Source organism: Rhynchophorus ferrugineus, unplaced genomic scaffold (genome assembly GCF_030347505.1).
Source record: "Rhynchophorus ferrugineus isolate W39M unplaced genomic scaffold, kcgeb_rfMv2 rfM6, whole genome shotgun sequence".
Taxonomy (NCBI): domain Eukaryota; kingdom Metazoa; phylum Arthropoda; class Insecta; order Coleoptera; family Curculionidae; genus Rhynchophorus; species Rhynchophorus ferrugineus.
The window spans coordinates 39,602,615-39,627,442 of NW_027472585.1; the positions used below are offsets into that span (position 1 = coordinate 39,602,615).

At 32.2% G+C, this 24,828-nt stretch overlaps 1 protein-coding gene across 3 annotated transcripts in view; it reads left to right on the top strand.

The window, feature by feature from the left end:
- The window catches only part of sns (sticks and stones), a 209,839-nt gene that overhangs the window by 96,358 nt on the left and 88,653 nt on the right, over nt 1–24,828 (top strand). For all 3 annotated transcript variants that reach the window (XM_076407495.1, XM_076407497.1, XM_076407496.1), the window contains exons 2-3: nt 5,711–5,875; nt 11,552–11,731. In XM_076407495.1, the coding sequence (XP_076263610.1) occupies nt 5,711–5,875; nt 11,552–11,731 (345 nt within the window). The remainder of the gene's footprint in view (nt 1–5,710; nt 5,876–11,551; nt 11,732–24,828) is intronic.

The following is a 24,828-nucleotide window of genomic DNA, read 5'->3' on the forward strand; positions in this document are numbered from 1 at the left end:
TATGTTCCCTTTAATTAGAATCGTTTTATTCGAATGCTAGGACCTTAATGAATAACCCAATGATGTGGTTTGATTAGAGTAAAGCCACTTGTCATAAGTCCAACTATATAATGGAGGTCGCTTGGCTAATGTTTTCGATGACTTTAGAGGACAGATAACGATATAATTTTCAAAATATATAAGTTTGGCAGTGTATAGACAAAATAATATGAAAATCCCTCAACAGTAGGTATCATACTTCCTATTGCATGATGGCAACGCTACTTCCTTTCAAATAATACATTACGTTAAATATAATGATTGCGATCATAAAAAATATGGACACTTGATAACTGGAAGAATGTGGTATGACCTGATGAATCATCGTTTACATTATTGTATGGGGAACCCTAAAGGAATCCTACGATCCGAGCTGTCTACCTCCTACAATATTGTTGTATTCAGTTGGTCCTCCCATTCACATCACTGGCCGAATTAATATTTCGATATCTTTGTTGATAAAGTTCTTTCTACAACTAGCATATTGCTGCTGAATCGTCCATACACATAGCCAAAAAGGATCAGGTTTGATTTGAGGATTATATCAGATTATTATCAAAGATCTTCCCTAGGCAGCACAATCCCCAGACCCCAATATAACTGAAAGGTTATGGAGAGTTTTACTCCAACATCTTTGAAGCAATTGGCGGTTGTTTTGATACAAGAATGAGATAAGATTCCATTGTAAACTATTCAGGCATTATTCCACATTATTCCGCCAAAATTTGCAGCCCTTTTAAAGACAAATGGTGACTCAACACTTTATTGATAAACAAATATTGCGTATATGCCAGGTGTTCATATTATTTTATCCAGCCCATAGTGTTTTTTAATTTTTAAAGTGAACTTTCTAGCGATCCATCTTGTATATTACCTATAAAACGTGTTCTAAACATCAAATTCAGTTACGAGATTAATATTTTCGCCAGAAATCCTCGTAAATATCGAAAGTATCGTTCCTGGAACGGAAAGTAGAACCGAGTTTCGGGCTGGGTCGCCTGCGTATGCCAAAACTAACTAATTAACATTCGTAACTTTTGATTTGGCGCGTAACGTTTCCTGAACGCCGTCTGATACGAGACGAATAAACAAGTAATTTTTCCAGCTACGTGACCACGCCTAAACACCAGAACCGAGAGAATATTACAGCGCCATCTACCCCCCCTCCCCCCTCGTCGTCGTCGCCCCCGCCCCACCTCCCCCCGGGAAAAAAGCGGAAACGGGCAAAATTTAATTATTATCTTCATAAAAAAAATAAAACACTTTATCATACGAATTTCGACCGACCCTTGTTTGTTTTCGGATGAAGAGCCCTTTTTATTTATTTGCCGGCAACCAAATAAATTACCTTTCCGCGAGGTTTTCTATTGTGTTTGCCTAGAAGCCTCGTTAGCGTACTTGAGTTGCCAGTTTGTTTTTTTTTAAATCCTCGCCGTTACTTTTGTTTCGCCTCGCGAGACTGTCAAAGCGAAAACTGGACCGAATATTCGAATTGTCGCTTTACCATCATGTGTCATTGTCGTCGCGTCAACTATTGTTCAAAGATTATGAGAATATGAGGTATTTGATCTTCGCTGAAATGTCGGGGATATTGAAATAACCCTCATTAGGCGGGGTCTCATGTTTTATACAATAACTGTTAAGCTCAAAACCCGCTGAGTTCTAAATATCAAAGCCTCCTAATAATTGCTTTGATGCCAATGAATTACGTGATGATATAATATGTAGTTTACGAGGGTTAACATTTATATTTATATAAATATAAAATTATATATTATATTTATATTTCAGTACTTGAAATCAAAAACTATTATAACTATTATAACAGATCAGACGGTAGGTTATATTTAATAAGCGCACTCGTATATATATCAAAATTTCGCGAATAACATATGGTTAGTTCATTAATATACTATATATAATGCCATTTGCATAAGGATTTTGGTTAATCAACTAACGTACTGTGTCACTAACAGGTCAATTGAAATGTCCTCGGCCTACCATAGTAAAACACATTTTTTTTCGCAAAATTAAATTTTTTTTATTCAATATAATTCCCTTCAAGGGTGATACACTGATTATAGCGATCCTCCAACTTTTCGATACCATTTTGGTAGTACGATTTGTCCTTTGCTTCAAAATAGGCCTCAGTTTAGGCGATCACCTCTTCATACGACGAAAATTTCTTCCCAGTGAGCATTCTTTTGAGATCGAGAACAGGAAATAGTCGCTGGGGGTCAGATCTGGAGAATTCGGAAGCAATTCCAATCCCAATTAATGGATTTTGCCATCCTTTTCACTGACTTGTGACACGGTGCATTGTCTTGGTGAATCGGCATTTTCTTTTTCTTCAAATGCGGTGGTTTTTCGGAGATTTCGTCCTTCAAAGAGTCCAAAAATGCTATGCAATAGTCGCTGTTGATGGTCCTTCCTTTTTCGAGGTACCTAATGAAAATTATTCCATTCGCATCCTAAAATACAGACGCCTTAACCTTGCCAGCCGACTGTTGTGTTTTACCACGCTTTGGAGCGGATTCATCATGTACAGTCCACTCAGATGATTGTCGATTGGACTTCGGAGTGAAATGATGTAGCCATGTTTCATCCATTGTCACATATCGACGCAAAACTCGGGTTTATTACGCTTTTACATCTTTAGTCACTGCTCCGAATCATCAACTAGTTGTTTTTGGCCAAAAGTGGGATCGCACGGTACCCGCTTGTCACAGAGCTTTCTCATACCCAAATATTCGTGAATGATATGATGTATACGTTCAGTTGATATTTTTAGAGTATCTGCGATTTCATTTAATTTCAATTTACTGTCATTTGAAAATAATTTGGCGGATTTAAAAAAAAAATTAATAAAAAGTAATTTTGTGGAAAATACCAGCATAAAGCTATAAAAATACATATATTATAAAAGCGGTATTTTGGGAAACAACTATTGGAATTTTACAAAAATAATTAACAATTTTACTCATTTATCTTTCCAATATCCTTAACGCAAAAATTCCAAACCAACTGGATATCCAACGATGCCTAAACGAAGTTCTTCAATTAATTACCAATGCTTATCTCTACGTCACCAACGAAGAACTACATAGACCATTGTGCGAAATCAAGTCAATTTATATTTGATATAGTTCCTCCAATATTTCGCCTAAAAACATGAAATAAAGTTACTAGATCTCAGCAACATAAAATTAATACTGCTATTAAACAGAAATCAAAAGATTGAAGCGAATCAAACCACATAAACTTCTAGAGTTTACAATTAATTTTTGTAATTTTTTGAAAATATGACAAGAAAAATGCTAATCTTGCCAGTAACCAGGTTGGGTAAGATGGCATGTCTTCAGGAATGATGCATCAACAACACAAAAAGCACACGAATGTCAAAACTTACCAGGATCGTTACTTACCAGATGATGAAATAATCTAAGGTGTTCTCAAGGGTTATTTATTATTATCTGCGGCATAACATAATCGTTACAGTTGTTCTATAGTCTATACAGAACTGTATATAAGTATTTATTAGAAACTAGCGACCCGCCCCGGCTTCGCACGGGTGCAATGCTGATACTAAATTAAATACACTACAGAAAAAATATGAACGTTGTATATAAAAACATAGCGGCCCGCTCCGACTTTGCACGGGCATAAAATATATATGCCTATGTCACTCAATGAAAACATGATTAAAATCGATCCAGTATTTTTGGTTCATTCATTACTGCCCTTGGCCTGCACGCATTAAATTTGGAGTAAAACAATTCCTCTTCCCCTATACTTACTATGAAGATTTCCTGCTATCTTTGGAATATCTAAATTCATACAATTTTTATTACATTACACATTTTTAAACGCAAATTTTAAATTTGTAATATCTCCGAAAATATTTGTTTAATTTACATGCTGTAAGGAACCATATTGATCTATATTAATTGCACACTGTATTTAAGGTACTTAATTCGATAAGGATTAATGCCGTATTGCTTAAAATAGCTTCGTAAATAAGCCATTTTCTCACGTAAAAAGTAAACAATAAAAATGGTTAATGTGGGTTATCCCTAAAAGATAAACATATACCATCGCGGACTTTTTTGTAGACCTTTTTATGGTGTACAATACTGTAGTACATTAATTTGATCTAACTCGTAGGGTTAGGCAGCGTTTTTGCTAATTGCTAAATAAGCCTAAAAAAAATAGGTTAATTTACGACATCACGTTAGAAACCTCTAAAATTAGCAATGTTGCCTTAGTATATTATGCATGTATTATACATATAAACCTTCCTCTTGACTCACTCTATCTATTGAAAAAAACCGCATCAAAATCCGTTGCGTAGTTTTAAAGATTTAAGCGCACATAGGGATATAGGGACAGAAAAGGCGACTTTGTTTTATACTATGTAGTGATGAAATTAAATTAAAATATACAACATTGTATTGCTGTTTTAAAAAAACAATGAAATATGTTATTGGTATGGTTAATATTTATATTAATGATAATTTTCTGTCAATGATTCAATAATAATATATAGTGCTCATTACCATTTTTTCAATATGTTTCGATAATTTAACAAGAAGTTGTTGAATATATATAGATAGTTGAGATGATAAACATACCTGTTACTTGCATATACTCATCTGTGGTCTGTTAACGAAAATCTAATATACGGAGCATCCTGCTGTTTAGCAGGTAATTTTACAAAAAAGACATGAACATATGGATTTTGCCTCCAATTAAACCTACGAAATTATTGATAATTATAGTATTATAATTACAGTCATTGAAAAATAACAACTTACAAAATAATTTATGGCATTAATTTAGAAGTCTTAAGATTTTCAATTTTTAATACTGACTATTTTGATTCAATACAATGAATGGTCTTACTTTTATCGCACAACTCTCCTCTAAACTGACGCAGAATTTCAACATCATCCGTTATTTTGTTTGTTTACTGAAGTCACTGAATCTTCAATTTTATATAACAAATTACCACCAATTCTTGATACGTTTTTTCTGTTGGTATAAATGACATACATTTGGTGTTTTATTGACCAATTATAGCTACTTCTTTATCAGAATGTATCTTCTTATTGTACATGATACATAATGTATCAATATGTTCTCCTAGTACATAAAATTATCTTTGTTTTATAAACCATCAACATTTCAACTAACTAAGAACAGTATCAAATAAAAATGAAAATAAAGCTTCTTATATAAATATAATTCATAACTAATTTGTACCTTAATATATCTTTTTTTTATTTTAAAACCATATATTAATGTTTACTTCTGCTATATTACACCAAGTGAAAACAAATTTTAAAGTATAGAAGATTAATCTTAGGTTTCAATAATTCAATAAAGAGTCATTGGTTACGTACTTGTGGTCTATTAAGGTAAGTCTTCCGTATTACGTATTATGTTTCGAGCGTATAATCATATTGAAAGTAAGTGAGGCTTCTCATCCATCATACTTTCCTAATTGTATGAACTTTTTTCTTTTAATATACTTATACACATATAGACTGAGTATAAAACGTCATAGAACTTATTTTTACATCATTTAATTTTATACATTCAATGATGTTTTACATATTTGGTTAAATTAAATATTTCGTGGAATATTAATTGGTTTTTTTTTCGTTTTCAGTTCTGCTCATTTCCCTGTTTCTTGGAGCTTCTGCTGCTCAACAACAATACTTCAGAGTACAACCACACGATGTTAAAGTGCAAGAAGGCGGCGAGGCTATGTTAGAATGTGAAGTGGCCAATTTGGTTGGACAAGTACAGTGGACGAAAGATGGATTCGCTTTAGGTAAATATAATTACTGTTTGTTCAATCTAGGTTTAAAATATGAACTAAAACATTAATTTCAAAACAATAGTTAAGATACCTTTTATATTTAATTAATGCTATTAGAATATTTTGCGAAATTATATTTTCTTTCACTATAAATGAAATGTAACCAGTCAGAGAGCACAAATCCTTTAATCGTTTTACTGCAGTTTGGTCTCAGCCAACAACCGGCACAAATAAACTGTCGCAGTCAATCCCGATTATGCGGTTATTCCCCGCCCAATCTGTTTTATTATCAAAATCATTTGAACGTCCTATTAAGAGCAACTAATACCGACTCCATAATTGTATCCGAAACCGCGAAATAGGTGTAATTTGGGCGAAAGTTCTGCAGATACAGGAAAGTTTTCAATTGTAGACGCACTAATGGAATTCGGATTTGATTAAATGGATAGCGAGCTGAGTGTTGCTTAATTCAGGTTGAATAACTTTAAAATAGCCCATCAGTTACGATGGCAGTTACGTTATTAACGGGTTCAGGTAATTCGGTTTCATTAGAACCTGAGGTTCACGTTTATATACTAATAAATTATGCCTAAAACGGTATTAACGTTGTTTTTCAGTATTTTTTTGCATCTGAACTATTTGTTAAAGCAGTTTTCTTTTATAAACTACCCGTAATCACTGGGAAACATATCTGGACTATATGGTGGGTGGCAAAACAAGTCATAGGATAATTCCTTCATTTTGACCAACGTTCTCATCGATTTGTAATATATGATTCATTAAAACCACTGTAAATTTTCAACAAAAGGCCAGATTGTTAAGAAATTTTCACATGTGCTATTTGAAAATTAATAATACCAGATTTAGGAAGTTTAGAATGTTACGTCACCTATATATCAATCTCGGAACTTATCGAGTGATACGTTATAAATATTTTTCAAACACTGCCATAGCAATTATTATTGATTTGTTTAAATTAATGATTAATTTTATGCGAATCAAATATTCGAGCATAACAGCTGATTTTGGATAGTTTTCACTACTTTGTAATTTCAAACGAACAGATTTTCATATTATCATGTGTAATTCTGTAGCTTTCGAGTCATAATGTGTTTAATTATATTATCCAAAAAATAATATATATCATATTATACTTATATCTTATTTTATATTTCAGTTTAAGCTTTATACGATTTTTAGTAGTTCTCTCTCGGTTTAATTTCCTATTATTCTTATAGTTTTTGTTCATTGTGAATGTTCTTAAGTGGTCTAATTCAAATAAATATTGAATTACGTAATATTTAATAACTTATTTAATTTTTTTCCTTTATAGATTATAAATTGACTACATATATAGAAATTATAACTAATGGTGCAGTCGATGTCTAGTTTCGCGCCAATATTGACACTGTTACCACATTTATCACTTTACATACTATATTTATACAGTATACAACATAATATGTGTTTCATATAAAATCTGTTGCAAAAAAAGGCTACGAACCTTTTCTAAACCAACTATAAATAAGGCTTGAGTATTTAGTATTTGATTGTATACTTACATATCACTCATCATCAATAGGTATTAACATATTTTTTTCATTTTGGTATATTTCAATCAATGTTTTTCACATTCCTGTTTAAGTATATGCTGTTTTATTATTATATATCTAATATTTGATGAAAATGTTTTAATGTAACATTTTAATGCCCACAAGGGACTAGAAATACTCTGTAGATGCTTCTATTGAGCGTTATCATAGAAATGTTTAGCTTTTTTCCATTGAAACAAGATTCCATAGATTAGGGATATAACATATATTCTGAATATGTTCTGAACATATATTTGTAAACAAAACAATGCACCATACACTGCTAACACATTTTATTTTAATATTTTCCTGATTAACGTTCAAAAAATACGAACTGTTGGAATCAATTTGGAGTATTTGGTTAAACATGGGACTGGATTTATTGATGTCCGGAATTAATTTATCGGCGAAAGAAAGACAAATTGGGAAATAAGCTTAAACTTGACAACGGTGCCGGGGTAGGCTAAAGTAGAAGCGGCAATAATCATTACTGAACTAATAAAGGAGCTTTTAGTGGATTACCTAGAGTGAATCGTCCAACTTGCCTCATTGCACTTGACTTCTAAGATTGACCATTTCGCACACTGGGGCTTATTGATAGCAGTCGTTAATTATTCTGCTATCGCCAGACGTTTGGTGAAGTTTTCACGGAGGATGATTTATTTGCGGCGAGGACGAGATAGGTTTAGCGCTCAAGTGACTCAATCGCGTTTAAGTCATCAGCTAATTTGTTGATATTCTATCATTATAACTTATGAAGTTAATTATAATTTCTACATATGTAGTCCGTTTTTAATATATGCAGAATAAAATTATATTGAAGTATAGTTATGTAGTTTTTAAACGAATAAATAAAATCTAAATCTTTCACACCAAAATTCTCATTTCTGTTTTCGTTTTGTCATCATTTACCCATGCCTCAACACTTGTAGTGTCTCTTTCATGCCTCGTCCTTGTGAAATTTAAACAATTTGCTTGCTAATATCTTTACGAGTCAACAAGTCTAATTTTTCCGAATTGCTGCTGCCTAAGTTATCTCTGATTTCATCTAACATAGCATCCATTGCAGTTTTAACTGCAATGATGTCTCTATTTCATTTAATTCAATTAACTATAACTAACAATCCTATTTACATTCCTTTCATATTGATGATTATTATGATAATTCCCAAATACAAAGAAAAATAACAATATTTCCAACTTATATTTGATAAATTGTAGAGATAACTTCAGTTTTTGGCAATTTAATCAATATATAATACGAATACAAATGACAAGAATTGAAAATCATAAACCGACTTATTTTGTCAACCTGATTTATATCACTGTATTAAACCTGATGTATCGATTTTTATGACTACGTTATTTTCCCGAATACATTTCTATAACCAACCACAGAGTTTACTCAAACAAACTGATGTATATCTTTCTAAATGTAAACACGGCTAAAGTCAACTCAATTTCTCCATGACACAAATAAAGAAAAAATTGAAACCATTAGATATGTTAGTGGGGAATGTCACAAGTTGTAAATGTGTCACTTTATTTTCACCTCCCGCAAATAATATAGAAACTTTCCGCCATAATATTTAAAGAAAAACACAAATGTATAGAGGCAGAAATTTATCGGGAACTTTTTTTTATATGGATTCAATAAATTTTTCTATCACAGGTTTAGAAATATTGACTTGGTCGCTGAGCAAGTTTCATATTTTATTTTCTCGCATGAAAAACGTTTACTGTTTTCTTTTCCTCCATCGCCTTAATTCGTATCGAATCTTTACGAGGGTTAGTTTCATAGTAATAATAAGAATACAAAGTGTTGTTTTTAATATCTTCGAATAAGATCGTAAATAATTTAGTTCCAATGAAACTTACCATTTTTAGCATAGGGGAACCAACCAAATTCGCTCACTAATTACACATTGAGGTTATGCTTGGATGTATTTTGATCAACAATATCTATTGATGCAAATGTAAGGTATCAATATAAACAACTGTTAAACAACGTTACATTCCTCTTAAATGTGATGGCCTTTACATCTATTTACATCAAAATAAGTTTTTTATTTAGTATTGTTGAGATATTTTGGATGTTGGTTACTTTTATTGCTTCATATGAAGAAATCTGCTACCGAAGCCCATCAAATACTTTTAGAGGCTTATTATGATAATGCTAGTTCATAGAATCCCAACTGACTGGAGACAAATAACGACCAAGAAAACCAACATATTCGAACACAATGAACTGCAAGACTTACTCGATGAAAATCCACATGAAACTCTCAAAGAACTCTCGGGAAGTTTGTCGATTGATGAATCAACTGTTTCCAGATGTTTATATGCGATGAAAAGTTGCTTTTAACATCAATAATCAGCATCAGTCATTGACAATGACGTATGGCAATTGAAAGTGGACATCCTACAACATTTCAATAGTATTAAAAGTACTTTAGATCATGAGCCCAGGAAAATCATCTACATTGACATCCAAGTAGAATCTTTATGACCATAAAGTTTTGACGTGAATATGGTTGTATGTATTCATGACATATTTTCAATGCTCGCTCTACAGGCTTCATCAAGCTTATTCAATCACAATTCAAACATCTAAAACGTTTTTCTTTTTACTGATTTTTTGAAGTTAGAGCACAGATAACAATAGTAAGGCGGCTGATTCCGTACTATGATGCTATAATTTTTACCGGTTCCTTATTTGTGGAAATATTCTTGAGCATCTTAATCATGACTATACCAACACAAGAATAATACTACGTCTCTCATTATATCAGTTCTTCATTAACTCCATCATTTGCAGTTTCGGTGATTTAAAAATTATTATATAGTGAGTGTTAAAATATATATTTTGTACTACAAAATTTTATGTTTTCGGATTGGAAGTTACTAGTTGATATTACTTAGTTCTTAAGACATCTGTTTATATTAATTAGTATTTATAGATAATATATACGCTTGTAAAACTGATAGGACTATTTTTACATTTTATTCCATTATTTATTCCAATAATTAATCTGATACAGGTCAATAACAACAATCAAGTTAAGCTAAGTTTTACAAGAATATATTTAGATAATGCAAGTTAAGTTCAATTGAAGGTCCCACAGAATATAACTGTATTTAACTAATAATCAGGTTTAGCAGTGCTTTGTATTCGTTCTATTTTATCATATATGCTATATTTGTCATTGTTCGGCTTGAAGATTGTGGAATTTTTGATAAAAATGTTATCACTTTACTTTCTAATGATAATTTCTTTTTCTATAATTTTCGATTTTTGAATTAATAAAATTAATTTGGCATGTGCCGACCGAATGATACACAATCATTTATTAATCTTCATCATGGCAATGCAAGCTATCACATATCCGTTAAAATAACATAATGTATTGTTCTTTTCATTATTAGGCTATATACATATAAAGTCTCGTAGAAAGTAGTAGCACTGTTTGAAAACTAAAACGACAAACCTAATAGCGCCATTCTTATTAGATATTTTCGTTATTTTACAACAATCGAAGCTGTAAATAAAAACTTACATGGATATGGTAATGATATGATGTAAAGAGAAACTAACAAAGGATAAATGGATAGAGCATCCAATAATATTGTTTCCAGTATCAAAAGTGGTACAATGGTCACTACATTGAAATTTAGCGACATGTGTAGATGAATACATATTCAAAATTGTTAATATAACCCAAAAATAAGAATTTTATTACTCCAGAAGAAAAGATGTTTAATAATTTTAATCGTAATTACATACATTTTTGAATCACTATGTATATTTGAAAATTGATAGATCTAGGTAATAAATTACACGTATTTATAAACAAATTTACTACCACATTTTTAAAAAACAAAACAGCAAATGTAATAGCACCATTCTTATGACATATTTTCTTTGTTCTACAATAATCGATGCTAGAAATAATAGCGTAGATATAATAGTGATAACATGCAAAGAAAAACGAATAAAGGATAAAAGAAAAGATCCACCAATAACCCTGTTTCCAGTATCAATCCTCCATCATCGAGTCACCGCGCAAGCTAAGCCTTCCCATTCGATTTTTTCCAGGTTTCTCGTCGGTCATCCCCGGTTTCCCCAGATACTCGGTTATTGGCGACAGGAGGCACGGGGTCTACAACTTGCGGATAAGCAACGCGTCCCTGGAGGATGATGCCGAGTATCAGTGCCAAGTGGGTCCCGCCAAGCTCAACAAGGCCATACGGGCCAACGCCAGGCTGAACGTTACATGTAAGTAGACGCTGACTTTTTTTCAGGTGGGGGGGGGGGTAAGTGTCGGGGACACGTCAGCCCCTTTATGAGGGGCGGCGAAAGGAGAGGAGGTGGAGGTTTCAATTTTTTCCAACGATTCCAACTTTATAATTTGTTTTACCGGTGGGAAATCGGTTTGTTGTGGGCGAATCTGAACTTTTTTATTTTTTCATTTAATGTGCCCGCATTGACGCGGCGCTCGAATCTAGTTTGGAATGCATGGAAATTGATTTTGCGACGGCCATATGTAGTATTTTCAATATTTGTCTTTAAAAAAAATTTCGCAGAAATAAAAAAATTAAAATAACATGGGAAAATGCGCGAGAACCAATTTTTCTCAATCGTAATTATTAACAGGTCAATTGAAAAGTCCCCGGCCTACCGTAGTAAAACACTTTTTTTTGGCAAAATTAGTTTTTTTTTAATTCAACATAATTCCCTTCAAGGGTGATACTCTGATTATAGCGACCCTCCAATTTTTCGATACCATTTTTGTAGTACGATTTGTCGTTTGCTTCAAAATAGGCCTCAGTTTCGGCGATCACCTCTTCATTCGACGAAAATTTCTTCCCAGCGAGCAGTCTTTTGAGATATGAGAACAGGAAATAGTCTCTGGGTGTCAGATCTGGAGAATACGGTGGATGAGAAAGCAATTCGAAGCCCAAGTGCATTTTCTTGGTGAAGCAGCACTTTCCTTTTATTCAAATGCAGCCATTTTTCGGCGATTTAGTCCTTTAAACGATCCAATAACGCTCTGTGAAAGTCGCTGTTACTAGTCCTTCCTTTTCCAAGCTAGTCAATGAAAATTATTCCAGGCGCATCCCAAAATACAGACGCCATAACCTCGTCAACCGACTGTTGCGTTTTCCCACGCTTTGAAGCGTGTTCATCGTGTGCAGTCCACTCGGATGACTGTCGATTGGATTTCGGAGTGAAATAATGGAGCCATGTTTCATCCATTGTCAGATATGGACGCAAGAACTTGGGTTTATTACGCTTAATCATCTTCAAACACTGCTCCGAATCATCAACTCGTCGTTGTTTGGGTCAAAAGTGAGCGCGCGCGGCACCCACTTTGCAGAGAGCTTTCTCATCACCAAATATTTGTGAATGATATGATGTATATCTTCAGTTCATCAAATTTATACACGCATATATTGAGGGTTAGGGCGAACTAAAAAACATTTGGATTTAATTCTAGTAGCGCCATCTATGTTTCAAACCCGGGACCTTTCAATTAAACTGTTATTTGGTGATTTTATTTTGTCGATCGGGTCATTTCTAGGCAAGGTTACTCTTAATCCCAAAAAATAAAATAGCGCGTCTATAATTTGGATAGTATACGATGAATATCCTGGCAAACCAAACAAGAACCTCCTTCCCAAATCTATATTGTATAAAATTTAACTAAATAAGTGTCATAATTACTTCAAATCTTAAATAAATATTTATTTTTCTATTATTTACGATACAACATTTCGATTAAATACCTTTATATATTATATATTATATTTAATATAATATATTATATATTAATATATTATATTATATATTAATATATTATATTATATATTAATATATTATATTATATATTAATATATTATAATATACTCTTCATACTCATATTAATTGATACTGTATATGTATTATTATATATTATAAGCATTATAAAAATAAGATTTACTACACAACTTTGGGTAGTAGTGCAACATTTATTATTCTGAATTTTTGTTATTTCCTGAGTACCTTGACAATATGAACAAATTTTATAACATGACGTTTATATACAAATATATTTTTGAGAGGGTATGAAACAAAAAATCTATTTTTGGGGGACACTGAGGATCTATTAGAAGACAGACTAGCTCGTCTCACTCGTAATTTACTGGAATCCTTTTCTTAAACTGGGAATCCCACAATATGAACCATTTTTTTAGTATTTAAAAAATATATGTATGGAAATTAACGTTTTTATAAACGTTTTCCGTGACTATAATTTAAAATACACCCTAATGTTATACCGTACGAGCCTTAACCTGCACACCCTCTGCTTAGATACCCGCGCATTATAAGAACAAGCTTTAATAACGGTCGGCAACCACGTTTTCCTATAATAATTAATTCCCCAACCGATTCGGGAATCTGATGCCGTTGCCAAGAAGATTACACATGTTATACCTACACGTACAGGTTGGCAATAGATTAGACGGCAAACATCCCTAAAGCCGATGCTTAGAAATATGAATCTATTAGATCCAAATGAAAGGATAATTAGTTTCGCTATAAAACCTGTACCGAAGAGTATTAACAACTTTATTGGACGGGATGGAGATGGAAAGAGGAAGCTCGGTATCATTTTAATTAGACGGATCGATTTCATTTTTAAGCACCTCATTATTTTTAGAATTGCAGATTTCCTGTATTGTATATCCAATTACTTTCTTTCCTCTATATATATATTATATATATATATATATATATATATATATATATATATATATATATAATATATATTGCAGTACAAAAGCGATATTTGTGCTTTAGCTAGCTTTATTAACAGTTCTAATCTGTTGTTATTTTATTCTAATTGGTGTACCCTTAACTACTATCGATAGTAGATTAAATTGGAAATATTGGTTGGATCAAACACTGGGTAGATTAGATTCCTAACCAAACTCATTTACTGGTTAGTAGAAAAACACTCCCAGCTTGACCTAAGATTAAAAAGATTGTTCCATCAGTTAATCGTAAAACTTATTTAGACTTAAGGCTTGTGCTGAGACATCCAACCAACTAATAATCTAACGGTGTCAGAACAAAGCTTTTACGATTAATTTCTGATACTAACAAAGAATTGTACGATGACCTCGAAAGCAAATGAATCTATTCTATTCTGGAAGAAGTCTACTAAATCACAGCAAAAAGGAAGCAAAATAATGTAAAACACGCTGGAAATCACGCATGATCCAAAACGTGAAGTATGCATTATGCAAGTGTCTCATTCAATAAATCTATTGTGGCTTTATGTTGCTTTATTTTGTTTAATCACAGCTCCGCCATATTCAAAATTTAGTGGTTACCATTAGCATCGGTAACTTTTTCCGGATGAGACTCACCAAACATCCAACTTTGTGGATGTAATAGTGTCTTAATATTAAGATGAAGACTATCATCACTCTAAATATGATATATTTGATAGTTAACGCAAACATTTAACCAAAAAATCTTCGTGGTAATCAACGTTTTCTTATGAAACTCGTTATCAAAGTAATTTTGTTTCAGACCCATTGCTGGATTTATTCTTCACCGCTTAATTTTTTCTTTAGACACTGTACGGTAACTCTGTAAAAGACTTTAATTATTTAATATAATCGTAATACTAAAAAGTAATCTCGTTAATAGATAACAGTATTGACAACAATTTATATACCTCTAAAACACGGTGTATATCAATTCTACAAACCACTACTCATACATAGTGCAAGTGCCAAGTGCAAGATACTGCAAGATAGTCTTTTACTTTTAAGTTTACTCTCTTTAAAGAACATCTCCGAATCCGAAAGAAAATATTTCACTTTTAAAATAATATATAAACAACAAAATGAAGTGGCAAAGCTTTAATATAAATACAATGATGTATTTGATGTTCTTCCAATTTAAATTTTTTAAATATTTTGGTTTTTTATACATTCCCAGAGCCTTTATACATTGCCCAACTCTTACTAAGCTAACTGCTACTGAATTTTATGTTTTATTCGAAAGCAGATAATTCTTGAAGTGTTTGACACGGGACCTGTCCAGACTTCAGACCAGACTTCATACAGAAGTCTCCACTCTTAAAACGCACGTATCACTTTGAAATGGCTACATGGCTATCCGATGACATTTGACAGCACACAAGGGTCTACTCATAGGGACTCCTGCACGCTAAAATTTAATTTAGCCACGTTGCCAGATTTCGTAAAATATATGTATATTTCGGCAATGTACAGATATATACATAGAATTTATTTTTCTTGGATTCAGAAATTAATCAAAATATCTTTTTTACATTAAAATTCAAATTCAAGTCTATTGGTACAAATGTCATTTTGTAATATATACGATACAGAATACTTAAACTAAAGAATATAAATAAACCTGTATATGCAATATAACCAAGTCTGTGATACTAGAAATGGTATGGCAATGTCGCAAAATGCTTGAAAGCGATTGCACAAGCTTCAACTTACTAAATCAAATAATATTTGCGCAATTTCTTATAAAATGAATTAATTGTTATGCTACATCTAATTTAAATCTAATTTACAGTCCTCCTGGTTTGTCTCCGTATTCGTAATGTATTAAATACAACGTAAAACCTCCCAAAAAAAATCCTGGAATGTAATATATTTTTTTATAATTCCGGTCAAAGAATTATTAGTTTTTTTATGGCTTAATAATGGCACTAAAAGTAATTTCTTACGGTTAAAATAGCCTTATTTTTACGTTCGACGAGGGAACGACTAAATCATAGCCTTCGAAACGTTTAAATGCACGAACGAAGTGAAATCCGAATCTCTCACGCGATATATTCTAAAGTGTCGGCCGGTTCTTTTTTCATATGTCCACACTCGACCGATATTCCGTGTCGTTTATAACCCGAAGAAAAATATATCGTTTGGGATATTTCGACGAAAATTATCTCCAAAACGGAGGTGTTGAGGTTTTATCTTTCTTTGGGCAGCGAGGAGTAAATTGATGTTATGGCGATAAACAAGGAGGAAATGATTTCGAGTTAATGAGCAAAACTGTGCGAAATTAACTGAAAGGCATTGGGGAGTTAAAGGGAGATATTGTTCGAGATTAATGATTATTATTATATTAAATGGTGCAAAATTTACTGATTAAATTCCACCGCCTTGTTGTCAACGTTTCCCGAATTAATAGTAAATGCCAGTCTCCTTATTAGCTACAAATATTTTGAACAGTATTTTAGTCCCATAAATAAACATAATTATTCATTGATATTAATAGTTGGGGATTATTGTATACTTTGAAGTAGAATAATTTTTTTGTAAGGTGTTATCAACTGGGTATATCTGGGGGCAGGGGCCACTGTTTACCCTTAACGTTTCTAGAACGTCTATAATTTGTATGTTCGCTTTAAGATTAGTTTAGTCACTAATGTAGTTTTAATGGGGTTGTATAGTAGTTATTAAGTTCATATTTGAATTTTTTTTATATGTTTCATGTGTGCTCCATTTTCTCCCTCATTCTATGTATTAAAAAATGAACAATTTACTCGAAACATTAACTGACGTTGTATCTCCTAATAAAACATGGACTGAAAAGTCCCGGGTCTAACACATGAATGGCGCTAATTTTATTGCATCCACTTTCTTCACTGGCTTTTTCAATTAGTACTAACCTTTAAAAGAAAGCTACCAAAATTTCTTAATATTCTACTCATAGGTTTGCGAGTTATTGTGCTAAGAGTTACACTACTTTTATTATTTTCAAAACAATGGGTCAAAAACAATTTCCTGTTTCAATTTTACACTATTTCTTGATAGGGAAAAATACTAGTCAAGCGAAAGGCTCGAAATGTATTATAAGGACTGCGCTCTATCAGAAACAACAATAAAACGTTCGCTAACTTCAAACGTCGTCGTAGAGACACCGATGATGCAGAACACAGTGGACGTCCAAATGAAGTGGTAACATCAGAAAACGAAAAAAAGAGAAAAATCCACAAAGTCGCCTAGAATGATCGAAAAGCGAAGCTACGTGATTTAGATAACATCTAAGATATGAAAAGAACGGATTGGTTTTATATTGCATGAGTATTTGACTATGAAAAAACTCTGTTCAAAGTGGGTGCCGTGTTTGGTCAATGTTGACCAAAAACAAAAACGTGTTGATGATTCTTAGCAGTGTTTGGTCATGTTTAAACGTAATAAACTGGAATTTTTGCATCCGTATGGGATAATCGATGAAGCATCCATCAGTTCACGCCGGAATCAAAACGATCATCATCTGAGGGACCAGCAACTGCTGGAAGGCCTATTTTAAGGCAAAATATTAATTTTGCAAAAGTGTATTGAAATGTTAAAGCGACGCAGAAATGACTGTGTGGCTCTTTACGAAGATTACTTTGATGAATGAAGCCAATTTTGAACAAAAACATTCGCGTTTTTTGTTACGCCCGGGCCTTTTCAGGCCATGTGTTATAATTATAATGATTATAATACATGTTTTTTAAATTTTTAGATAATATATGTTTTTCCATGACTAGATTACAATTACTATCTGCAATATTTAATGTTCTGAATTTTTGTTACTTCCTGGGCACCTTATCACTACGAACAATTTATATAATATGGACTTCAGGTAATTTTTTGTTTGTTTTTTTCCTGTCCATCTTCTTGTCGATCATATGAGACTTAATATCAAATAAATAAATAAGATGGAGCTAGTATTTCTGCTCCCGCGTAAAATTCAACGATAACGTTGAATATTGACCGTCAAATCAATTGAATAACAATACATTCGCTACTGGTTCCACTGCTCAATGAATGTGCAGTTGCCTATCGTAGGACAATTCCACGTGTTATTCACCATAAGATGGCGCCACGGATGGAAAATGAATAAAATCAAAATATTTGAATTTAAGGATTTGTTAAAATAAAGAATTTTACTGTTGGTTTTGTAAAAGACGTAAGTTTTCAGTATCAAAACAGCATATTATACATAAATGATAATTACAAATAGTGGGCTCTGATATCATATTGTTGAAAATCTTATTAATAAGATAATTTTCTGATACCTAACATAATAACTATATTCTCGATTCTTAAGTAACTCTTTTAAACACATGAACTGAAGACCAAAACTGTTATAAAATAATAATATTACATGTGCCTAAATAAAATAATTAAATTAATATATTAGCTGCTCCCATATATTGTAATCAAATTAATATTTTTATTAGTGAAAGTGCTAAATAGCAATGTAAACAACTGTTAAGCAACCTGACCTAGCTATTAAATTGGATCTTTTTAACATTTATTTACATAAAATTATAGTTTTCCATAACATAATTGACTTATTCAGGGCACAAAAAAACGGAAAACTCAATATAACATTTTCGACATTCATTATATTTTTTGTGTGATTTGAAGAAATATTCTACCGAAGAACATCATCAAATACTAGAAGAAACTTTTTAAAAGTAGTAATTGTAATGTTAATATTAGACCTGATAAAAGGTGACACTCGTAAAAAATCTTTCAAATATCTGAGCAGTTGATGAAACGCAAAACATAAAACATGAATATTACATCAATTGACGGAAATATTATTTCGAACATTATCATTCTTACGGTTTCATTGCTTGTCAAAGAAAGAAGAAATTTCTCTAGTGTATTGTGACTGGCGATGAAAAGTAATAAACATATTAAAATGTCTTGAATTCACATGAACTAATAATAATTGAACTAGAAATTATGTTCAAAATTCGATGCTTCTGAACTATATATCTTATCTCTCTTCTACTTTATGTGGTGATATGATATATAATTTTTTTACTGTTATATTAGGTGCTTGTACGAAAAAAAAAAAGAGATCGTTTGATAATGCAAAGTTGTTATAACAACCACAAACGCAAGAAGTAAAAGGTCAGTCGAATAAAGCCATCCACATCGACACTAAGCAGAATATTCATGACCATAAGGTCTTGGTGTACATAGGATGGAATCAGCTAGTTGTAGTGTATAACAATATGTTAAAACTTATTGAAATTGTTACTACAGATCTCTGTTGACGTCATTTTAAAAATTTTAACGTTTTATTGCAAAAAAATTGCAAAGTCATCCTGTTCGAATCGAATGGGAATTTCTGCACTCAGCATATGCACCAAACATAGTCTTCTGGTTACCACTGATCAGACAGATGCAGCATGGCTTGGCCGTCACACGGTTCCAAAATGATGAAGAAGTGTAAAAATTGACCTGTAATAGGATCGCTGCGAAACCAAAATCATTCTTTGGACGCCTTATCGCTATTCTGTCAGGAAGATGGAAAGAAGTTGCAGAAAATGATAGAAAATACTCTTATTAATGTATATTGTACCGATTTTTCTCAATAAATGCCTTGTTGAAGTGAAACAAGGACGAGAATACATACAACTAACAGTAACTCGTTGGCATTATTCTAATTTAATTTTAGATCTATTATACTAAACGGTAATTCAAGAACCATTATCGAGCTTAACACAGTTTACATTATACAGAAACCACCACCAACGCCCAATACTCCTAACGATCTTATATCATTTGTGTGCGGTTATCCATCCCACTTCCATTCACCGATCTGCATGTGACGACCAGATAGGCCTGTGACCGCGTATTTCATTTTTTCTGCTCTAAATGGTCGGTATTTATCAGGATGATTTATGAAATCGATCGGCAAACATACCGAACATGCTCGCGTCGTCGAAACAGAATATTAAAAAAAAAAAGAAAAAATAAAAGCGAAAAACAGGGTGTCGGTGCCTGCTACGTTGTTACGTTTCAGATAATCTAATAAATTGTCTGGATTTTTACATTTTTTTTGCTGATGGCAGAGATTATCAAGGGGTTACGCTTGTTGGGGGTTATATTTAACTGTTTTATTTGTACAAAAAACGGCGTCGGTATTTTATATACGACTATCTGGAATTGTTAATAGGTCCATTTGAAAGACTAATGTGTTTAGAACAGGCACTAATCATTAGGTTTGGTGAACAGGGTCATATTTTTGTGTATAAGTTGTGTAAACATTTTTATGTTAACAAAAAAGGAATCAGGGACATCAGAATTCATCACCGACTTAGAAGCTGTCGTCATAAAATAAAAAAATGGAATATCTTCCATAAAGTTGTAACCAAGTTTTGTGCTACGTTAAAAATAATACTTTAAAAAGTTTGCTTGATTTGGCATTAATATTATTTGGCGATAATGATTGAATGTAGATAATATTCGATATCTGGAATTTATAAGAGAAGGAATGCAAAAAATAGCTCAATAATAAAGAGATATGTAACTAGTATTAAAGTATAAATATACATAACAATTCTTGCATAGACTATTACCACAAATACACTTGTTACTTTTTTTAGGTCATGTATTGCTAGCGTTCTACCTGCTTGAATTGAACAGACTCCTCTATTTCGAAATAATATATTCAGAAACGTATGCCATAAATTTCAAAGTTCAAACTTCCCAATTTAGGTTCTTAAAAATATTAAATTTATACTTCTATTTTTTTGGATATTCTGATGCAGACAAGACAACTTCTAGCCAATCCAACATTGAATTTGTTGTTGGTTTCTGTCTGAGTACATTGTAGATATATGATTTACGAACTAACACATGTATTTTATATAAATTATATACAACAGCTTTCATCAAATATTTACTAATGAAATTGCAATTAGGAACTGCATTTTTGTTAGCAAGGCTTTTCGACATTTGAGTCTATAGCCCTCCAGTTTAAAATGTAAAAAACAAACATTTGTGAAGATGTTTAGAGCTTCTACAAAGGCGATCCTAAAATGGAAACTCGATTTATTTCTTTTCGGACGTAAAAATCAAAATATGACAAAAACAACCTTATAGAATCTCAATTATGAAAATGTAATGACTGCAGATTGAGTAAAATAATGACTGTCGATCCAGTATTTTTGGTTCATTCATTACTGCCCTTGGCCTGCACGCATTAAATTTGGAGTAAAACAATTCCTCTTCCCCTATACTTACTATGAAGATTTCCTGCTATCTTTGGAATATCTAAATTCATACAATTTTTATTACATTACACATTTTTAAACGCAAATTTTAAATTTGTAATATCTCCGAAAATATTTGTTTAATTTACATGCTGTAAGGAACCATATTGATCTATATTAATTGCACACTGTATTTAAGGTACTTAATTCGATAAGGATTAATGCCGTATTGCTTAAAATAGCTTCGTAAATAAGCCATTTTCTCACGTAAAAAGTAAACAATAAAAATGGTTAATGTGGGTTATCCCTAAAAGATAAACATATACCATCGCGGACTTTTTTGTAGACCTTTTTATGGTGTACAATACTGTAGTACATTTATTTGATCTAACTCGTAGGGTTAGGCAGCGTTTTTGCTAATTGCTAAATAAGCCTAAAAAAATAGGTTAATTTACGACATCACGTTAGAAACCTCTAAAATTAGCAATGTTGCCTTAGTATATTATGCATGTATTATACATACAAACCTTCCTCTTGAATCCCTCTATCTATTGAAAAAAACCGCATCAAAATCCGTTGCGTAGTTTTAAAGATTTAAGCGCACATAGGGATATAGGGACAGAAAAGGCGACTTTGTTTTATACTATGTAGTGAAGTATTACTAGAGATATGCAGCTTTAATCCATTTATTATAAAAAAAAACCGAAAATATATTCATTCCTTATGTCTTAAGATATCTAAGAACAATTTAATTTATATTTATATTATAAATTTAAAAAGCTAGACTGAAGAAAATTATTTTGGTCACGTGAATCAAAGTAACAACCAATTGCGGCTGAGCAGCTCCTTCCTCTATTCTGTTTCTAATTTCCTATAAAGCAGAGAAAATTCCGATGAAACAGTAGCCCGAAAAAGAAACGGGAATAATTTAAAATAAGCAACGATCCTTTTTCCTTTTGTTCTCTTCAATTAATACGGGAAAAATTCGAGCTAATTTTGTCGAATTAAAAAAGTTTTGTTGTAGAGTTTCTTTCTCTTTTTTAAGGGAGGCACAATAAAATACGGCGATTGGAGGAATTGAGAACCGTGTAGTTGAGCGTAAATCCTCGTTAGTTCGGTGTGACTTTTGTCCAATTTTGAGAGAATGCCATAACAAAGAGGACCGAATTGAAAGGAAAACGCTATATAAGGATTCATTTTGGTAACCATGTTCGGTCTATGGCTTGTTAAGTAAGCTGTAAAGTTAAGACACTAGATTTTTATTTGTTTGCTAATATTTTATCGTCCTGAAAGTGAGTTTAATTTATTTTATTTAGTTATACAAATTCTATAGAAAATAATCAGCAATTTTATTATATGAGCAAACATTTAATAGTTGAGCAGATAAATAGCAGTTATATTTTGGTTTCTCAGCTATATTTTTGGGCGTTAGGCAAGGTTTCGGTAAAGTCTGCCATAAGGGTGTCTATATAACCACCATAAAAAGTCATCAAGGTAATTCGTTGAACTCTTAAACAAGAAGAAGGTCACTTAACAATTAAAGAATTAAGGAATTGTTCTGGATTATCTTCTTTACTTACTTTCTGCATGTGACATATCAGAAATAAGAAATGTTAGTATGACTACATTTTGCTGATGATACTTGCTATTGGAGACAATAGCGAAGAACACACAAGTAATCATATAAATAAATGAACTTAGGCATGGAGAGAAGATGTCAACAAGAGTATATAAGTGCATATTAAATTAACCTACAACTCATTCATCTACAAATAATACCCATACAGCAACAACCCATACAGTACCTTGATGGAGAATACCGAAAAGAAAAGGAAAAAAACTCGAATTAAAATACATATAAATGGAGCTTTATTTGAAAGTATTAATATGAAATATATATAATTAATAGTAATACTGATATAATACAAGTATTTCAGAATAAAGTTAAAGTTCAGAACAAAAAAAGAGAAACAGCGAAGTACTGCAACTCTTGGCTGATACTCAACTAACACATACTCAAGGGCACCATAGCGTGTGATCTTGTGCATAAAGTGCAATAAATTGTGCAAACCCTGAAAAGTACTACTAACTTTTATTTTACAATATTAGAGAGTAAGGGTCAATGGGTATTTTAGATAAGTACCTAAATTATTTTGAATCACTGTAGAGATTAATATAAGTTAGTCAACAGCGACTACTAATAATAATATTTTGTCAATTTATCAAACATACTAAGTGGCGAGTAGTCAACGTCGAAATGAAAGATAATCTCCTGATCTCTTTCCACCCAAACATTTATTAAATTTTAGAAACAGCAATAGTCGCAGGGGGATAAATCTACAGATTCAGCATATGAACGGAATAGAATATTTTTTATATAGAATGAGAATATTTTTGTCATGCTGATCACATCCGTGTAATCCCTGATGGAAAACTGTTCCTCGCCAAGTGCTTTCGTTTTTTGCTTCAAATGGATGTCAAATGTGTCAAAAAGCTGTAAATAAGATTCGCTAGTCGTTGTTTTACTTTCTTCAAGATAATGGATATGAATGGCACTTTGTATATCCCAAAAAACTGTAGTTGACTGACAGACAGAACTTGGTCTTCTGTGGTGCGAATTCTTCCGAAGAAACCCACTGTTGATTGTTCTTCGGTCTCTGGTACTTTGCACGATATATCAATGTTTCTGAACGGCATAAACCAGTTTAGAATTGCGCTTGAACATCGCCATATTTATATAAAATGTGATGTACTCACTCACTTGAGCTGTTTATAGGTTACAACCACCTCACATGATTTTGTCGACGATTTCTGGCATGACCACAACTTTTAGACGACTTGAACTTGACTAAAATGAATGAATATGAGAAGAATATTAAAACTAATGGTGTAGAGTCCCCATAATATATATAAAAGCCTTTCCATGGTTTCTGTGATCACATTTTCCATTTTTATTACAATTCGAGTGGTAATCTGTTGTCAGTGGCTGTCAAACACAGACTAAATGACACGATTTACTCAAAATCCAACTAGTAGTCGGCTTCACGATTTTCAGCAGCTACTGTCTACTGAACTAATGATATACCTAGCTAAGTTTTCATATAAAATTCTAAGTTTCTAAATAGTTTGGTAGACTTTTTCTGTCATATATGCATATCAACAGTATGTTTTGGTATAGTCGTTCTATTATAACATGGCTCCCTGATATGACTTTGTATCATTATGGAATCCAATTAGAATCACATTAAAGAGTAAATATTATTGAATTTACTGTCCTAGATAAATCACAGTATATAGTATTTACTATCGGAAATATAGCACCTATCAA